The 18,519-nt window shown below is 41.4% G+C and overlaps 1 protein-coding gene and 2 non-coding genes across 3 annotated transcripts; all 3 read left to right on the forward strand.

The window, feature by feature from the left end:
- The first annotated feature begins 3,714 nt into the window (after window positions 1-3,714).
- LOC5578734 (eukaryotic translation initiation factor 6) lies at window positions 3,715-15,671 on the forward strand. The gene is made up of 4 exons (XM_001657056.2): window positions 3,715-3,974; window positions 5,442-5,880; window positions 15,249-15,430; window positions 15,491-15,671. The coding sequence occupies exons 1-4, from the start codon at window positions 3,868-3,870 to the stop codon at window positions 15,498-15,500; spliced, it is 738 nt and encodes a 245-aa protein (XP_001657106.1). The 5' UTR covers window positions 3,715-3,867; the 3' UTR covers window positions 15,501-15,671.
- Window positions 15,672-16,444: 773 nt separating this feature from the next.
- Trnav-cac lies at window positions 16,445-16,517 on the forward strand. Its single transcript has one exon. It is a non-coding gene; the product is annotated as a tRNA-Val (tRNA).
- A 638-nt stretch (window positions 16,518-17,155) lies between these two features.
- Window positions 17,156-17,228, forward strand: Trnav-aac. Its single transcript has one exon. It is a non-coding gene; the product is annotated as a tRNA-Val (tRNA).
- Window positions 17,229-18,519: the final 1,291 nt, after the last annotated feature.

An 18,519-nucleotide genomic window follows, 5' to 3' on the forward strand; every position in this document is an offset into this window, starting at 1 on the left:
CAGATACTTATGATATGAATTCCGAAAGCTGTGAAATAGCTTGAAAATAATATTTAATCGATAATACAGCGAAGCTGTATAATAATTATTCAACAGTTGCAAAATGGTTGAGAAAGCGCCTTCCGAAGATGTTACACAGCTATTTGTCGTATAACTGTCGAGATAGAATAATTCTTCTTCTTCTTTCTGGCGTTACGTCCCCACTGGGACAGAGCCTGCTTCTCAGCTTAGTGTTCTTAAGAGCACTTCCACAGTTATTAACTGAGAGCTTACTATGCCAATGACCATTTTTGCATGTGTATATCGTGTGGCAGGTACGAAGATACTCTTATGCCCTGGGAAGTCGAGAAAATCTACAACCCGAAAAGATCCTCGACCGGTGGGATTCGAACCCACGACCCTCAGCTTGGTCATGCTGAATAGCTGCGCGTTTACCGCTACGACTATCTGGGCCCCCCGAGATAGAATAATAATCGATATGAATAAGAGCTGCCAACAGCTTAAAAGTAGCTGAGTAGATTCGCCAGATTTGTTGGTAAAAGGATCGCATAGAAGCTTTCGTTCGTTTGTACAGCGCCTTTACTCAGCATAAAGCCGTATAAAGAAGGCCTAGAGAATGTTTACATTTGCACTAAATGTTAGTTGGGAACAGCTTTCATAGTGATGGGTGATATGCAAAGGCGCGTGATCGGGTGGTGGCCGATCGATGAACGAATGTGCAAGTTAAGAATCAAAGGCCGATTCTTTAACTTCAGCATAATCAACGTGCATAGCCCACACTCCGGAAGCACTGATGATGACTAGGACGCATTTTACGCGCAGCTAGAACGCGAGTACGACCGCTGCCCAAGCCACGACGTCAAGATCATCATAGGAGATTTGAACGCTCAGGTTGGCCAGGAGGAGGAGTTCAGACCGACGATTGGAAAGTTCAGTGCCCCCCGGCTGACGAACGAGAACGGCCTACGACTGATTGATTTTGCCGCCTCCAAGAATATGGCCATTCGTAGCACCTATTTCCAGCACAGCCTCCCGTATCGGTACACCTGGAGATCACCTCAGCAGACAGAATCGCAAATCGACCACGTTTTGATCGATGGACGGCACTTCTCCGACATAACCGACGTCAGAACCTATCGTGGCGCTAACATTGACTCCGACCACTACCTGGTGATGGTGAAACTGCGCCCAAAACTATCCGTCATCAATGATGTACGGTACCAACGCCCGCCTCGGTACAATCTCGAGCGGCTGAAACAACCGGATGTCGCCAATGCGTACGCGCAGCATCTTGAGGCAGCGTTGCCGGATGAGGGCGAGCTCGATAGGGCCCCTCTTGAGGACTGCTGGAGGACAGTCAAAGCAGCCATTAACGATGCTGCCGAAAGCATTGTCGGATATGTGGAACGGAGCTTAAGAAACGATTGGTTCGACGAGGAGTGCCAGGAGGTTTTAGAGGAGAAGAATGCAGCGCGGGCTGCAATGCTGCAGCATGGTACGCGGCAAAACGTGGAACGATACAAACTGAAGCGGAAACAGCAAACCCGCCTATTTCGGGACAAAAAGCGCCGCCTGGAAGAGGTGGAATGCCAAGAAATGGAGTTGCTGTATCGTTCTCAAGAAACGCGGAAGTTCTATCAGAAGCTCAACACATCCCGCAAAGGCTTCGTGCCGCGAGCTGAGATGTGCCGGGATAAGGATGGGAGCATCTTGACGGTCGGACGCGAGGTGATCGAGAGGTGGAAGCAGCACTACGATGAACACCTGAATGGCGCAGAGAACACAGGCACAGAAGGTCAGGACAACGAAGGCGATGGCTACGTCAGCACAGCAGACAGCGCAAACCAACCAGCTCCCACGATGGGGGAAGTTAAGGATGCCATTCAACAGCTCAAGAACAACAAGGCCGCTGGCAAGGATGGTATCGGAGCCGAACTCATCAAGATGGGCCCGGATGGGTCGCTTGTCTGCATCGGCTGATAGTCAGAATCTGGGAAACGGAACAACTACCAGAGGAATGGAAGCAAGGCGTTATATGCCCTATCTACAAAAAGGGCGACAAACTGGAGTGTGAAAATTATCGTGCAATCACCATCCTAAACGCCGCCTACGAAGTGCTATCCAAGATTCTCTTCCGTCGTCTATCACCAATAGCAATCGAGTTCGTGGGAAGTTATCAAGCAGGTTTCATCGACGGCCGCTCGACAACGGACCAGACCTTTTCCGTGCGGCAAATCCTCCAGAAATGCCGTGAGTACCAGGTCCCTACGCACCATTTGTTCATCGATTTCAAGGCGGCATACGATAGTATCGACCGCGTAGAGCTATGGAAAATCATGGACGAAAACAGCTTTCTCGGGAAGCTCACAAGATTGATCAGAGCAACGATGGACGGTGTACAAAACTGCGTGAAGATCTCGGGCGAACACTCCAGTTCGTTCGAGTCTCGGCGGGGATTACGACAAGGCGATGGACTTTCGTGCCTGTTGTTCAATATTGCGCTTGAAGGTGTTATGCGAAGAGCCGGACTTAACAGTCGAGGCACGATTTTCACGAGATCCGGACAATTTGTTTGCTTCGCGGACGACATGGACATTATTGGGAGAAAATTTGAAACGGTGGCAGATTTGTTCACCGGCCTGAAACGCGAAGCAACAAGAGTCGGGCTAATGGTGAATGCGTCGAAAACAAAGTACATGCTGGTTGGCGGAACTGAGCGCGACAGGACCCGCCTAGGAAGCAGTGTTACGATAGACGGAGATACCTTCGAGGTGGTGGACGAGTTCGTCTACCTCGGATCCTTGTTGACGGCTGACAACAATGTTAGTCGGGAAATACGAAGGCGCATCATCAGCGGAAGTCGGGCCTATTATGGGCTCCAGAAGAAACTGCAATCAAGAAAGATTCACCCCCACACCAAATGTACGATGTACAAAACGCCCATAAGACCGGTAGTCCTCTACGGGCATGAGGCGTGGACTATGCTCGAGGAGGACTTGCAAGCTCTTGGGGTTTTCCAACGCCGAGTGCTAAGGACGATCTACGGCGGCGTACAGGAGAACGGCGTGTGGCGGCGAAGAATGAACCACGAGCTCGCTCAACTCTACGGCGAACCCAGTATCGTGAAGGTAGCTAAAGCTGGAAGGATACGCTGGGCAGGGCATGTTGGAAGAATGCCGGACAACAACCCTGTAAAGATGGTGTTCGCTACGAATCCGGTCGGAACAAGAAGGCGTGGGGCGCAGCGAGCTAGGTGGATTGACCAGGTGCACCAGGACCTGGAGAGCGTGGGTCACAGTCGAGGATGGAGAGAAGCGGCCATGAACCGAGTGAATTGGCGAGGCTTTATCAAGATAATTGATGTAAAGCCAAATAAGTAAGTAAGCGTGTTTAAGTAGTTTGATACCAAATATATCTTGATGTTGAAACATCCAAATAGATTCAGAATGTGAAAATTTTCGAGAAAATACAAATGGCCAAATAGGGAACCACTATAGCCATAACTGGTACACTTTCCCTATTTGGCGTATTTGGGTCTTTAGATACAAAAAGCGGCTTAGATGCTGTTCTATTGACATTGATTCAACGGCCGTTTTGAAAAATTAGCGACAAGCGCGCAGCCCAAAAACAATTCAAATCCTTTTTCCTGGCAGCCCTAACTATTTTTGGCTGCGTAAGTGACAGTTTTAAACTGTCAGTGCGTCTGTCAACCTCGAAAGTCGCGTTTCGTTCTCCCGTTGTTCGTTTTGTTGTGTTATCACTCTGCCAGTGGGTCGTGTTTGGCGTTGTAATTAAATTTTGCTAAGTTTTCGCAAAATTACGTGCTGTTGGGAAGACAAATTACTTCAAAATCTCTAGTACATCAGAATGGCTCTCCGCGCTCAGTTCGAAAATAATGACGATATCGGCGTGTTTAGCAAACTGACAAATTCCTACTGCTTAGTGGCGATAGGAGGATCGGAAGCTTTCTACAGGTGAGTAAGCGGTCCAAAGTTTATCGGATGTTGCGAAATTACTTTAAGATCGTCGGATGTTAATATTTACTTGGAAATAGTCCACAAAAGTTGGTCTAAGTTGAGCTGCAATTGAAATGATTAAAGAATATGTTTGCATCGTTGTTTTTCGAGGTTAGAACTTCCCATGTGCCTTCTTGTTTTGGTTGACGCTCATCTCACAAGTACAGTGAATACTCGGTTTTTCAACCGTGAAGATGGCTCAGTTCTCAGTTTAAAGATTTGGTATCTATTTTTAACGGAAGCATCTAAGCATAATACAGAGTGGCCACCGAACCGGAAGAAAGACGGGAATTTGAATCCACCGGGAATTCACGATGATCATATTGAACAAACATTTTCGAGCTCTAAAAAATTAAACAAACATTTAAAGCTCTAAAAATGAGGCATCTGTGATTTTGTAATTTATTATTAAATAAATAAATTCCTACTTTGCTACACTAATGTTTTACTTTTCTCAATGGTTAGCGTTGTTTCGAAATATTTTTTTTTATTCTTGCCTTTACGAGGTAAACCCGCCAAAGGCAGAAAACCTCTATAATAAAGAAAATCAAAATCGAATATTTTACTGTTAAGAGTAACATTTTTTACAGTCCCTTGTAAGAATTTCTAAAATATCATTAAGGCGAAGTAGGCTGTCGTTGATGATTGTTGCTAATTCATTGCACGATTTCGAATCAAAGAAAATCTGTTGGTTTTGCATTGACACAGCTTGAAAAGTATCAGCATGCTTTATGCATGTTAGCACGTACAGCGATACTTTTTCAAGTCAATATAAACTATCAAGACTGAGTTTTATCAATTTGAAATGCAAGCTGAAAAGTAATCATTGTTGCCAAAACGAATGACGGGCTACTTTGCCTTAAACTAATCGACTAATAGTTGAATCAATAAAGTAGAGATAAATTCTTCAAGGTACTGTTGTGATTTTGTTTGGGGCTGGTCATATTAAATTTCCAGAAGTTGCTATTTTTAATGGATGGAAGAGACTTTTTTCTTTTTCAAAAGTGTTTATAATGTCACTTTTTTCTGCCTTGGAAATGATACCTGTTGTAAGATTCTAGATGCTCGAAAGATGCCTTAAGATATTTTTAGGCGACTATTTCGCAGGTTCATCTGCAAATTTCTTAACGAATTCTTTGAGGAAATGCTTCTAGAATCATTCTAATAATTTCTCCAGAGATTTTTATCAGATTACTACCAAGAACTCCCCAAAGTATCTCTCCTAGCAGTACTGTAAGATATTTCTCCATTATTTCTCTCAACGATGGGTTCACAAATTCCTCCAGTAGATTCTTGAAGAATGCTCAAAGGAGTTTTCCCAGAATTTTCTACTGAAAAAATATCATCACTCCTTAAGTAGTTTTCACAGCGATTTCTTTAAAAGAAAATCCGGTTATTGCTAATAATCAACATCATTCTTTCCAGTGTCTTCGAGTCAGAACTTGCCGAGACGATCCCGGTGGTGCACGCCAGTATAGCCGGATGTCGAATCATTGGTCGCCTGTCGGTGGCAAACAAGAACGGTCTCATTGTTCCCGGTAGCACCACAGACGTCGAACTGCAGCACCTACGAAACTCACTTCCGGACACAGTCAAGATTCAGCGCGTTGAAGAGCGCCTGTCGGCATTGGGAAATGTCATCGCTTGTAACGACTACGTAGCCCTGGTCCATCCAGATATCGACAGAGAAACCGAAGAGATCGTGGGCGATGTCCTGGGAGTGGAAGTGTACCGACAAACGCTGGCCAACAACGTGCTGGTGGGGGCTTACTCAGTGTTGAGCAATCAGGGCGGATTGGTCCACCCGAAGACACCTACCTCAGAGCTGGATGAGTTGGCCTCGCTTCTGCAGATTCCATTGGTGGTGAGTAGAATCCCTCTAACAATATATTTTCTATTATGGCTGGACACTTTTTAGTGACATGGTCAGCCAGTTACTACTAAGTCTCATTATTTCTCATACATTTGGACAGTTATCGACTATCATTGTCCGTAACGCTTTTTGTATGAAAATTTTTGTATGAGCCGCTTGAGAACACCCCCCCCCCCCTCCCCATATAGCGTCACGTAATTTGTGGACGGCGCTCGGTAAGTTGTTGATGAGATGATTTTCCGGAATAACACAACTATTTCTATTTTCCATAACATTTTATATTGAGCGCCCGGTTGGGGCAACATGCACTACATTAGTCGGAGCAGAATAACCACACTCCAGAATAACCACAATTATAAAAGTTAGGTTGTTTGAAGTCTTCACTAACGTATTTATGCACAATTGTATCATCTTGTAAGCGAAAATCATCCAAAACTCGTGTTTTTACAATAAATAAAATTACGTTTGAAACACGATGCATCAATCATAATTCACGCGGACCTTATCAGACACGCACGGCAACGATCACTTCCCGATTGCGGTGTCTATACCTGGGTGGTCATGTCAGCAATCAACGCGGCGAAAATGGTTCTACGACCAAGCTGACTGTACGTCATATGAACGGATTATAGTAGATACTATCCGCCCAGAGATCGAGTAGTATGTAGGTAGCTTTACCGAAAAAATAATTGCAGCAGCAACTAAGTCTATCCCGCGGACTAGTGTCTTCGATCTCTCCGAAGTCTACAATCAATAAACCCGGAACAGCAGTGAAAGCGGAGGCGCGAAAGGCGATCAAAGAAGCGAAGGAGAAATCGTGGGAAAGCTTCCTAGGGAAGATCTCCCCACACAGTACGACGACCGAACTGTGACGCACGGTTAGCACCCTTCGTGAAAATCGGACGAGACGCTCAGTTGTTCTCAAACGGCCTAATGGTTTTACGGACAACCCCAAAGAAGTAGCGGAAGAACTAGCGACGTACTACGGCGAAAGATCAGCGACGTCTAGCTACCCTCCATCGTTTCAGATGGCGAAAATGGCAGCTGAGAGAGAGTCCATGGATGTTTCGTCTAATAACGGTGACGCGTACAACGTTGACATCACCCTAGCCGAACTTCTGTGGGCTCTCGACAAAGGGCGAGATGCCTCGACAGGTACCGATGGGATAGGGTACCCGCTACTTCAACGTCTTCCTTGTCCGTAAAATTTGTACTGTTGGAACTGCTGAACAAAATCTGGCGCAACGATGAGTTTCCCGCTAGCTGCCGGATTGCCCTCGTCGTTCCGATTCCGAAGTCGAACTGTCAAGATTCCGGTTCTGCTGCCTTTCGACCTGTTTCGCTGACCAGTTGCATGGCGAAGACACTGGAGTGAATTGTCAACCGTCGCTAAATCACGGAGCTGGAGTCGAACGGACGACTTGACAAGCGTCAGCATGCTTGTAGTGTAGGACGCGGTACCGGCACATACTTCGCTGAGTTGGAGAGGCCGACGACATCCTCCTCGTCGTAAAAAGTGCCAAAAGCTAAGAAGTGCATCAGAAATTGCAGACTGCCGTGGAGGCTGTTCGTAAATGGGCGAAAAGCGTCGGCTTCTCAATGTCTGCGGCAAAGTCGCATATTTTCTGCTGCAGTCCGAATGCGCGTCGGGAACCGGCGCGGAATTTAGTCGTTGATCAAGTCACCATTCCGAAAACCAATCGGTTGAGGGTTTTAGGAATCACCCTGGATCGTACCTTGCCGTTCAAGCCCCATTGTAAGATGGTGAAGACAGTATGCGAGTCGCATCTAAGAATACTGAAGATTATCGGAGCCAAACAGCCGCGAGGCAATCTCGGATCGGCGTTAGTTACTGCAAAACTTACATACGGTATCGGATTGGTAAGCCGAAGAAGACCGGCAACATTGCAAACCCTCGCTCCGCTATATAATAAAATGGTTCGATATGCGTCCGGTGCCTTTGTCACCAGCCGTAAAATTTCGATCATGGCTGAAGCGGGCACTCTACCCTTTCAGCTGCTGGCGGTTCAGTGCATAGCGAGGATAGCCATCCGCATTCTAGCAAAGAACAACCGAAACAACACTCTTTCTTTAATTCAGCGCGCTTCGGATCGTCTAGTCTAGAGGAAATCACAGATACGGCACTCCCTCCTGTCGGCCATCATGTGAGACAAGGCGATTGTACTTGGCATGGACGGAAACCCTCGATTATATGGGACGTGAAGCGGAGTATTCGAGCCGGTGAACCTGCGGAGAAAGTTCGCCCGTCGTCCAGCAACTCCTATCGACTCGCTTCCGCAACTCCACCGTCAAATCCAAGCATCCGTGGATTCAAGAGATCGAGAACATGGTACGAAATAAAAATGTAAGGTTCTGTTGGATCCTGGGACATGCCAGCATTACCGGCGATGACGAAGCTGATCGCCTGGCCAACGTGGCAAGACAGCAACCGACTATTGACACCCCTATTTCCGGCGAAGATACATTGATTTAAGTTCTCTGGAGGCTGTTCGGTCAATGAAGCCGGTGAAGCACTCAGCGTACTTCCTGAATAGAATACGCCAGGCATTGAGTGCTTTGTCAATTCGCTCTTACACTATTACCCTAGCTTGGGTTCCTTCGCATTGCTCCATTCCTGGCAATGAGAAAGCGGACTCTCTGGCTAAGGTAGGCGCTAAAGAAGGCGATGTTTACGAACGTCAAATCGCCTTCGAAGAATTTTTTGCATTGGCCCGTCGGGAGACCTTGATCAGCTGGCAACAGAAATGGAGAGACGGAGAAATGGGTAGATGGCTGCATTCCATATTTCCACAGGTGTCGAAAAAGCCATGGTTTAAGGGGTTGGGCATGAGCCGTGATTTCATTCGTGTCATGTGTCGGCTTATGTCCAATCACTATTCGTTAAGCGCGCATACCCACCGTATTGGGCTCTCAGAAAGCAATCTCTGTGTTTGCGGCGTGGCTTACCAGGATATCGAACATGTTGTGTGGGGATGCGTTGAGCATCGTGGCGTCAGATCTGAGCTGACTGAAACTCTCCGGATTCGAGGAAAACAGCAGAAACCTGTCAGGGAAGTGTTGGCGGGCCTTGATTTAGAATATATGAATTTAATCCATCTGTTTTTGAAGCGTATCAATATCCGGGTTTGATTGTGTTCGTTCCCTGTCTTTCTTTTTCCCATTCAAATTGTCCTCTTCTCGTCGTGTCTCCCACAAACCGTTTCTGTTTAGTTTCATTACAGATCTGGACATCCTGTCCCTTCAAGCTTCATCAGCTTAGTAGTCTAAGTAGCCTAAGAAATTCCAAAAAATCCTTTCCTTCCCTGTTTCAAATGTATCCACTAACCTTAAAACTTCCGCAAACTAACATAGTTTTTAAAATAAGTTCAAATTTCAAAATGTAAATAATGTAAAAAAAAGAAAAGATTTCGGCTCTGTTATGCCCTACGGCGCCTGAGCCTGCCAAATAAACGAGATAAGTAAAAAAAAAAAAAAAAAAGATACATTGATAGCAACGAAGCAAGCCATACGGTACCGGTGGAATTGTCAGTGTTTCGAGACTAGGGACAACAAGCTGAGGGAGGTTAAACAGTGGCAATTCGGCCGACCAACGTGTCATAACCAGGCTGAGAATCGAACACAAACACATACTTTTCTCCTAAAAAAGGGGATAGGTAATGGCCGTAATATGCGGACCGCTTGAACACCATCGGAAAGGAAAGGAAGGGTTGGAGTAGGGTATAGGAAATTGGATAAGACTTGACACAATAATGCGATTAATGCTGCAAAATGTAAATGTGCTGGTAGCAACTTAATTTGAGTTTTGAAATTTGATTTGCTTATAAAATATGAAACAGACTGGCAATTGTACAAGTTAGGAAGAATGAGCTGATAGTTATTCATAAATTTTATAAACAACATAATAATAATAATATGAGAGTGATGCTGTGGGCTGCTCTTACGATGCTTTAGGAGTTTTTGATAATGGATGAATATTACTATAAAGAACGCAATTCAATCGATGATGACGACTTTACAAACTTTATCTGTTTTTATCATGTGCTGATATAAAATTTTAATTGAGTGCGCTAATTGACATTACTAATTTATATAAAGATATTTGATATTATTAGTTCATTTGTTTGTGTGATTCTGGAGTTAATAATGAATAATTGTAACTGTTCGGTCACACCACAACGACATCTCCCATTGGATTCAATGCTAGGCACACTCAGCAAAGGCAGCAGCGCAGCAGTATGTATTTAATTTCACTACTTTCGCCCCAGCTAGCAGCAAGCAGCCTAATTGCTTTCATGCTGTTGAATCGGGCTTCGTGATGCCAGCCTCTTGGCGCATCACATCTTTGTTACCAGTAACGCAAACCGTACTACCTCTAAGATATAAAAGAGGCACAGAATCATAAGTTGATCTGTAAAGAGTAGTATCCCCCACCGAGCAGGAGCACTGTCTCTCGGTGGAGTGCAATAAATCAGCGTGGATGTAATAGTTAGCGTATTTTCGTTATTCGTCTGCCCCTCCGGAACCACAAGTAAAAGTAAAACACAACGTAGGGCCTGGTCAACCCTGGACGAAACAGTAACTTACTCTTGATGATAATACTTCTCTGACCAGGATTATCATATTTTCAAGTACCCTTTTCGAAGCTATTCTGCCCAGGTATCCATGTACTGCTAACATTCCTGAAATTATTCTTATTGTGCATGCTCATGCATTATATTAGTAATGATCATAATCATGCAACACATAAGAAGGTGAGAAAGAGAGATTATAGGGACAGTGATTAGTAATGAGTTGATTGTGTAAATTTGTTAAAGAATCAAACAATGTAACAGTATTAATAAGTAGCTGCAAAATAATGATTTCACAGCATAACTGAGCCTTCTAGATCGTGAGACCGATGTATTAAAATAATTTGTTTCGAAATTGTCCGCGTGGTCTTCTAGTGCCCCTGTTAGATAAGAATCAGTCATAGACATACACACCGAATGCTCACCATGACCCTATGACCAACCACGGAATGCTATCGACTGAGATTCAAGATCACTGGGGAATTTTTCGGCTTGGCAGTCACCAAAGCAATCAATCGATTATTATTTTTCTTGCTTCCAACGTTTCGGTGTTTATTACATCTTCTTCAGGGAATTAGAACTTATAATCAAGAACGTTCTAATTCCCTGAAGCAGGGGTAATAAACACCGAAATGTTGGAAGCAAGAAAAATAATAATCGTTTGATTGCTTTGATGACTGCGAAGCCGAAAAATTCCCCAGTGACCTATGACCAACATTTGTATATGTATAGGCTTAGCTGATGTGGCTTTTCTAATAGGTAGTTCTTTAACTCATTGATTGCCTTCAAAAGCTTGTCAAGTATAGAAAATTGATTTTATTTCATTTATTACTACAGTGAAGCTACATTGCACAGTGGTTCCATTTGTTCTACGAAGCGGTCATAAATCATTTTACTCAATATCCGGTGGAAAATACCATGAGAAATCGCCAAATTAATTATTTTTGACTGTTTAAACTCCGTCGATGTTGATGTCGTAATTCATATCACTTCAAAAACTCTGATTAGGATGCGGAGATCATAATGCGAAGGCTCTGTTATATGAATGATTATATGTGCATAAAACCGACTTTGCAATTATATCTCCTTCCATGTCCAAAATTAACTAAAGTATTTAATATCTTGTAAAGGATCATGAAATCTCTACATGGAAAGCAATATACCAGAACAATTTTTTTCCAACTTGAGAAGATTCCCTGCTCAGAGTTGCTTCACATGCTCCAAAGCCTGGTTTTTAGGATATAAAAAGCTATTGAACACTATTCTAAGTGCCGGAGATGTATATACCAGATAAATACTTGAAATAATTATTAATTGATAAAGCCAATTTCACATCAAATCTCTACCAAAACCAAATAACAAACATGTCATCTAATCTTATTAACCTTATGTTTCAAATACTCAAAACTAAGAAAAAATTAATGAATTATTTGCTAATATATTGTTGCTTCTTAATATATTTTTTATTCTCACAGTTTTATTTTTTTAGCACTGGATCTATAGATACTGGAATTTGAAGATCTTGTTTTAATAACATTTTCATTTTGTTCCTCCCACACTTTGGGAAGTCATGTCATATATATTAGAATGGCTGCTGTACCATTACTAATATATTAGGATTTTATTGTCTCAGTGCTCTCACTAAAACTACTCATTAAATCAAAGTACAATGTTGCAAGTGTATTCATAGTGAATTGAAGTATTAGCAGTGAAAATTTTATTATTTTGTCCATTCATTCCAGTTAGCTACAATTATAACTAACAACTTTGAAGGCACGCTGCTAACTTATTTTGCAAATATTTGCAGCTAGAACCTTCACAGGTTCATTTTCCTACTCAAACATGATCATGTGATGGCAGAAGTTTGATTAAATGTGATTAAGAACATATTCAAAAACGTACTTCAAAAAAAGTGATGTAGTTACCAAGTGAGTATATTTCTATTCTCTTTACTCACATCAATACTGACTCCTAGATGTCACATAACACATGAAAAATACACTCCATCATTCATAGCCCTACTATGAATATTATACAGGAACGCCATTAATGTTTATGTTTTTACAATCTTGAGATCATAAATGATCCATGAAAAAGTATAGGAGTGACATTTTGTTTTTTGATTTATGACCTATGGGCGGTACCACTGTGCATTGTACTTATTAAGTATTAGGTATTATTCTATGTTTTCATCACTATTGATATTATCAAGGCCAGGATTCCCAGTGAGTGAATGATTTTATAGTACTAGAACACCATACTGTCCATAATTGCATAACAGTCACATTCGACATTTTTGACAAATTGGAGTTAATACCATGGAGAGTCATAAAATGATAAATACTTTCGATCAACTTAATGAAATCTGTGAGATTCTTCTAGAAAATTCGAAAAAAATACCAAGTTGTTTTGTCACATTGGTAATTATAACCGCATAACCAAAGACACATTAAAGACCTCCATGTCCCTTGCAGTTGCCCAAAATTTTATGGCTCATAAGGTAATCTAGAATGCCGTGCAAAGTGTACTGCGATCTGTCAAACTTGGGTACCCTTTGCACTACCGAGGGACCAAATGCAGTACTAGAAGAGGTACCAAATCTGAGCTCGAGTGTGACGGACCTGGCATAACAGTCACATTGAGATTATATATGAGCCTCGTAATGTAATTGCAATGAAATTTCTATCATAATTATTTTCTGATTATTCCTCTAGTATGTATATGAGTTGTACAAAATATCAGCCTCGAATAAGCACTTTTGAGTTCCTGGTAATTTTTTGAAATTTTAGTTTCTTCCCATATTGCAATGAAATGCACACTTAGTATCCAATTTACTCAATGCCTACTTTTGTCGAATGTTACAAATATGCAGTTATGGGCAGCATACTGCCTATACTCGCAATACAGTCCCATCAGGAAAATCATCATGCCGAGAAAAACGCAATTGAACATTATTGCAAAGGTTTTCGTAACGCCGCTGCAGGCAGCAGAAAATTCTAGTGGCATTACTCAACACATTATCATTAGAGTACAAGAAAATGAACAACTACTAAAATATTGTGAATGCGGTTGTTTTTTATATACAAATCCAAGATACTTGCCAATGGGACTCGTTATCCGAGTACTTTCCTCATAAAATTCAAATACACCCGCATACCAGTCCCATTACTTGGGACTCGCTTACTTAGTTATCGCGCATCTTGACACATTTATTGCCAAGTTTACCAAGGCATTTTTTCTTTTACTACTATAGTGCTTTCATATTTTAATTGCAATACTTATTATACAATAAAAAAAAATATGGTGGTGATAGTGACAATCCTCAAGACATTCCTGGGTTTGATGAATGCGTTGCAGCCGGCCATATAGGAAAAGTAGTTAGGATTCACCTGCAGCATGTTGTAGGATCTGACACACAGGTACTCAGGCTGGTAAGTTTGTAAGTAGCCTGATTTCGACAAAGCTGCTGGACATTTCTTAGATATCCATAATGCTGGCTTTTCATTGGACCTTCTTAATTATAAGCATTAGTGTCGATAAACGTACTGCTTGACCAGTCGACGATACCAGTGGTGGTATGCTAATTCCCATGTTAGCCCAAAAAGCCTCCCCGCCATGTCGTTAGAAAGATGAACCTACCGGAGATTTAGGTGATTGGTCAGAAGACAAAAGTTATGACAGCTATATGTTTGACTTAGAGGGAAGCTGTTTGTCTTATTTTCAATTTAGACTCTCATAAGGACTAAATATGTTTCTATCACTCATCGCACCACAAGCATTCTAGACAAAAGTGAAAAACAACATTTGTTATGGAGTGGAGATAGTTTAAAACACTGTAATTTGTAGCATTTATTTTTCTTATGAAAACTACGATGCAAGATTACGGAAATCATAATAGGAATAGGGGTACATGAATTTCGTCGTAATCTACTAGTGGGACTGTTATGCGGGTACTTTCAATATGGGACGCACATGATTTGGTATTTTTTTCGCATTTTGTCCATACAAAGATACAATTTTAAGTATGATACCATGAAGTACACTAACAATAAACATGATTCATGAAGAAAACTCAAAAGTGATGAAAATTGAAATGGGACTGTTTTGCGAGTATGGGCAGCATAGAAGATCGCTAAACATTACCTAATCATGGAACGGCTTTTTGCTCTATTATTTCAAGTAGATGCTATTGATCTCCCTTTGCTCCTATCCGCAACCCGGTGCACGCGCCCTGTTGGGTTTCGAAAACCTCGTAGAAGATTACAAACCGTCAATGGCATTCCCAATTACTACCCCACATTGCACATTCAAGGGTCTGATTGTGCTCCTAACCCACCCTCAGTTTGTAATCTTCTCGCCAGCTTAAAATTATATTTTCCCGAAGTGAAAGTAATTTTGATGAGTTGATAGCCGTACTATACAGTAGTTTAACCAGAATCTTTAGGTCAGAAGATAAGATCTAAATTTTGTAATAAAAAAGTTGCCATTGCTTTGAAATTCACCCAACATCTAATCAAAGCTATTAACAACAGCGATCAATTATCAAAACTTATCGCGCCCTGGAAAATATAATCCCAAGCCCAGGGCTTTATCGTAACACAATGTAATTGAGCTGAAATTGAAATGATCAGGTATTGATTTTCAAGTCACTTTGAATATTTTATTATAAGTTACTATTTAATGACTATTTTCTCAACTCAAGTCACTAAAATAGCTATTCATCGAATTTCGCTATCGGTCTTCTAAATTAAATGAAACTTTCTTTTCCAGGCCGGCACGGTTAACCGTGGCTCGGAAGTGCTCGCTGGTGGGGTGGTCGTCAACGATTGGTGCGCTTTCTGCGGGATGAGCACGACGTCAACCGAGCTGTCGGTGGTGGAAAGCGTCTTCAAGCTGAACGAAGCACAACCGGCCGGAGTGACGAACAATTTACGAGCATCTTTGATCGAGGCGTAAGTATTGCAAATCTTTTATATTCGAAAACAGAAGCTAATCATTTTGTATGCTTTCAGAATGTCGTAAGAAAAAAAACGATTCACCAGGTGGGTAAAATTAAACTTTATTTGTTACTGAAACAGCCAGCAAGGAACGCATATAATATAACAAGGCATAAAATTTACTAGTTGTACAATCAATATCATACTCCGGTGGACGATTCGTGGAAATATACGAAATCCTTATGTGAATACTGGAGAAGTACGGTGACTTCCGCATGCTTTCGATGACAAATCCATGGTTTGCGCAGTGTATTGTGTATTATGAAAAACTCGTGATTTCAATTCGAAGGCTAAATGTATGAATAGGGGTTTCTTTCGTTATTATTACTTGGGCATTTCCACGGCATAGTGGATTCTTCTTAGTCAAAAATTGACTGAAGCATGACAAGCAGACCAAATTTTCTTTGAGACTTGTAAAAATGAAGTGAATCGAAAGTAGCGCAAATTGAATAGGTCTCCCTAAATGTCATTCGCCAAAGGAAATAAAAAAACTTCCCGAAAGGTAATGGTAGATTCGGCTTCCACGAAGTGTTTCAACCCCGTCGCAAAAATTGTTAAATATAGTGGAGAACTACTTGGGCCAACATTATTCACTTTGGCATAAGGTTTTTTAAACAAAATATCTGGAAATTGGCAGTATGAGCTTGATAGACTGCGTTTCCCTATTAACCTTCCAGTCGTCGCGTGGTTGGCCACCGTCAGAACCACCACGCTGCTGCTGTGAACGAAAAGCGAGATTTGTTCATCAGTGTTGTACAAAATACAGCGCGACGACTGAAGTGTTAATTCGACTTTCCTATCTTTTTGGGAAAGTAACATATAATAGCAATTTGAAAAGAAAAATATTTGCAGAGGAGTTGAGGTTAAACAGTTATTTCAACTGACATCACATACTTCGTCAGTATGAATTAATTTTAAAAAATATATAAAGCTTCCGTTGCATTGATAGATAACAGCTATCAATTATCAGTTTCCGTAGTGTAGCGGTTATCACGTCTGCTTCACACGCAGAAGGTCCCCGGTTCGAACCCGGGCGGAAACATATTTTAGTTACCTACACATTTACCTGAACGGGTTAGATGCATAGGCTGGGTTCTCTACTCACTCACCACATGGTAACGTAAATCTTTACCGTGGTGCCTCTACGCGGCGCCTGGTTGTGCAAAACTTACGCAAATCTCTACCGTGTGTGAAATACGTACGAAAAAAACGCGGTGCCCTGGTAGTGCAAAAATTATGATACTGTGAAACCTCCATGAGTCGATATTGAAGGGACCATCGACTCTTGGAACAGCAATCCTTTGGAAAGCTGTTCACTGCAATCCTTTGGAAAGCTGTAACAACAATCACCAAATATTTTTGGGAAGGGTTTACATTTTCGAAAAATTTGAAGTTAGTTGTCTTTCCCCATACAAAATACAATGATTTTTCTCTTGATCAACTGTGAACGTAAGCGAAACAGGTAAGTTCGGAAGCATCTACGAAATCCTTATTTTTTTTTCAACAATTAATCCTATAAAAATTGTCAAAGACTCTGAAGAAATTCAATTCAAGATTCTGCAAAAGCTTGAGGTGACAATAAAATGATCTAACAAGTTTGGAATCAAATCAGTAAATGTAAAAAATATCAATATAAAATCTTAAGCTTATCTTTTATTGTTCAAAGCATCGAATACAGCGGTTTCCGTGGTGTAGTGGTTATCACATCCGCCTAACACGCGGAAGGCCCCCGGTTCGATCCCGGGCGGAAACACATATTTTTAATATGAAACATTTCTATGAATGAGTTGAAAATAACGATGCCTAATATTTGCAGTAATATTTGTACTTATTGTTGTGTGCTGCGCTTAAATCTAATCTTCCCCATAAGTTTGAAATTTGAAAATAATTAATAGATTTTCGGAAACCAACAAGTGCAAAGCTCTCATGCACACTGTGCGAATGTAATGAAATCTGTATAATTTCTGTATACAACTATGTAAGATACCGCGGCGCAAGTGGGTAAATGGGGCAAGTGAAAATAATTTGTATATTTTACTGAATATGTGAATTAACGTTTTAAATTCATGCGTAAACCTTTGAGGCCATTCAGAACACTGCGATAGGTAAGAGATTCCTGAGATTTTTCAACCATATTGCAACAGAGCGAAAGATTGTTAACCCGTCAACTATTACTCCGTAACAAGTTGGCGGCGTGCAAGCTTATTTTCAAACAGTTTCAAACTGAAATTAAAAAGAAGTTTTAGAATTAGTTCGACGAAGATCTAAATATAACTAAATTAAAACACCGTCACTTTGCTAATCACGTGAGGCAAGTGATAAGTTTCTCATCAGAGATTGAATATGTGTTTTCTGTTTAGATAGCTATAAGTAAACAAGGTTCGAAATTATCATATTAAAATAAAACGTGCTGATGATTCAAAAAACACTGCACGAAAGAAAGAAGAAAATTGAATTGACAAGAACATTTTTTTACATGTAACTTATGTTATTGTTCATGCCATAAAAGTGTTAAAGTCAATTGAAATCGTAAATAAAACTGTTAGTTTTTCAATTTATTGTTCAAAACGATAAACTTTTCACTTGCCTGCTTGTGAAGCAAGTGAAATAGGGAAACTTACGTGTTGTCGGCATCCTAAGCAGCTGAACTTTTAAGAAGGCAATTTTACGCAACAAAAGAGCACAACAATTAGCAGGAGACCTATGAATTACACTTGAGCACTCTTCATGTGTTAATTGAGTCAGTCGTCGGGTGTAGACGCATTTTTAAGCGCTCCGTAGTTATTTTAAAATAATTTTTTTTTTTGCTGTTTACAAACATCGCGCGCGACCGGTAAAAATGCAGTGTAGTGTTGAATCATGCAATATCAGTGACGATCGCTTCCTATGGAAGTGCGAGTTCTGCTTTAAAAATTACCACGCGGCATGCATTGGTGTGCAACGCCATCAGGAGAGTTTTATTTTATCATTTATGGTACCTCTCTGCGGCGATTGCCAGCATAATTTGAAAACTGGAATTGACACCCGCAAAGTGCTCCATCAAC

Source organism: Aedes aegypti, chromosome 3 (assembly GCF_002204515.2).
Source record: "Aedes aegypti strain LVP_AGWG chromosome 3, AaegL5.0 Primary Assembly, whole genome shotgun sequence".
NCBI classification, from domain to species: domain Eukaryota; kingdom Metazoa; phylum Arthropoda; class Insecta; order Diptera; family Culicidae; genus Aedes; species Aedes aegypti.

Bases quoted from the DNA above. Each gene is read 5' to 3' on its own strand.
- LOC5578734 (XM_001657056.2), top strand. From the start codon at position 3,868: ATGGCTCTCCGCGCTCAGTTCGAAAATAATGACGATATCGGCGTGTTT. The intron at 3,975-5,441 runs GTGAGTAAGCGG...CATTCTTTCCAG, and splicing joins GGATCGGAAGCTTTCTACAG to TGTCTTCGAGTCAGAACTTG. The intron at 5,881-15,248 runs GTGAGTAGAATC...TTTCTTTTCCAG, and splicing joins TTCTGCAGATTCCATTGGTG to GCCGGCACGGTTAACCGTGG.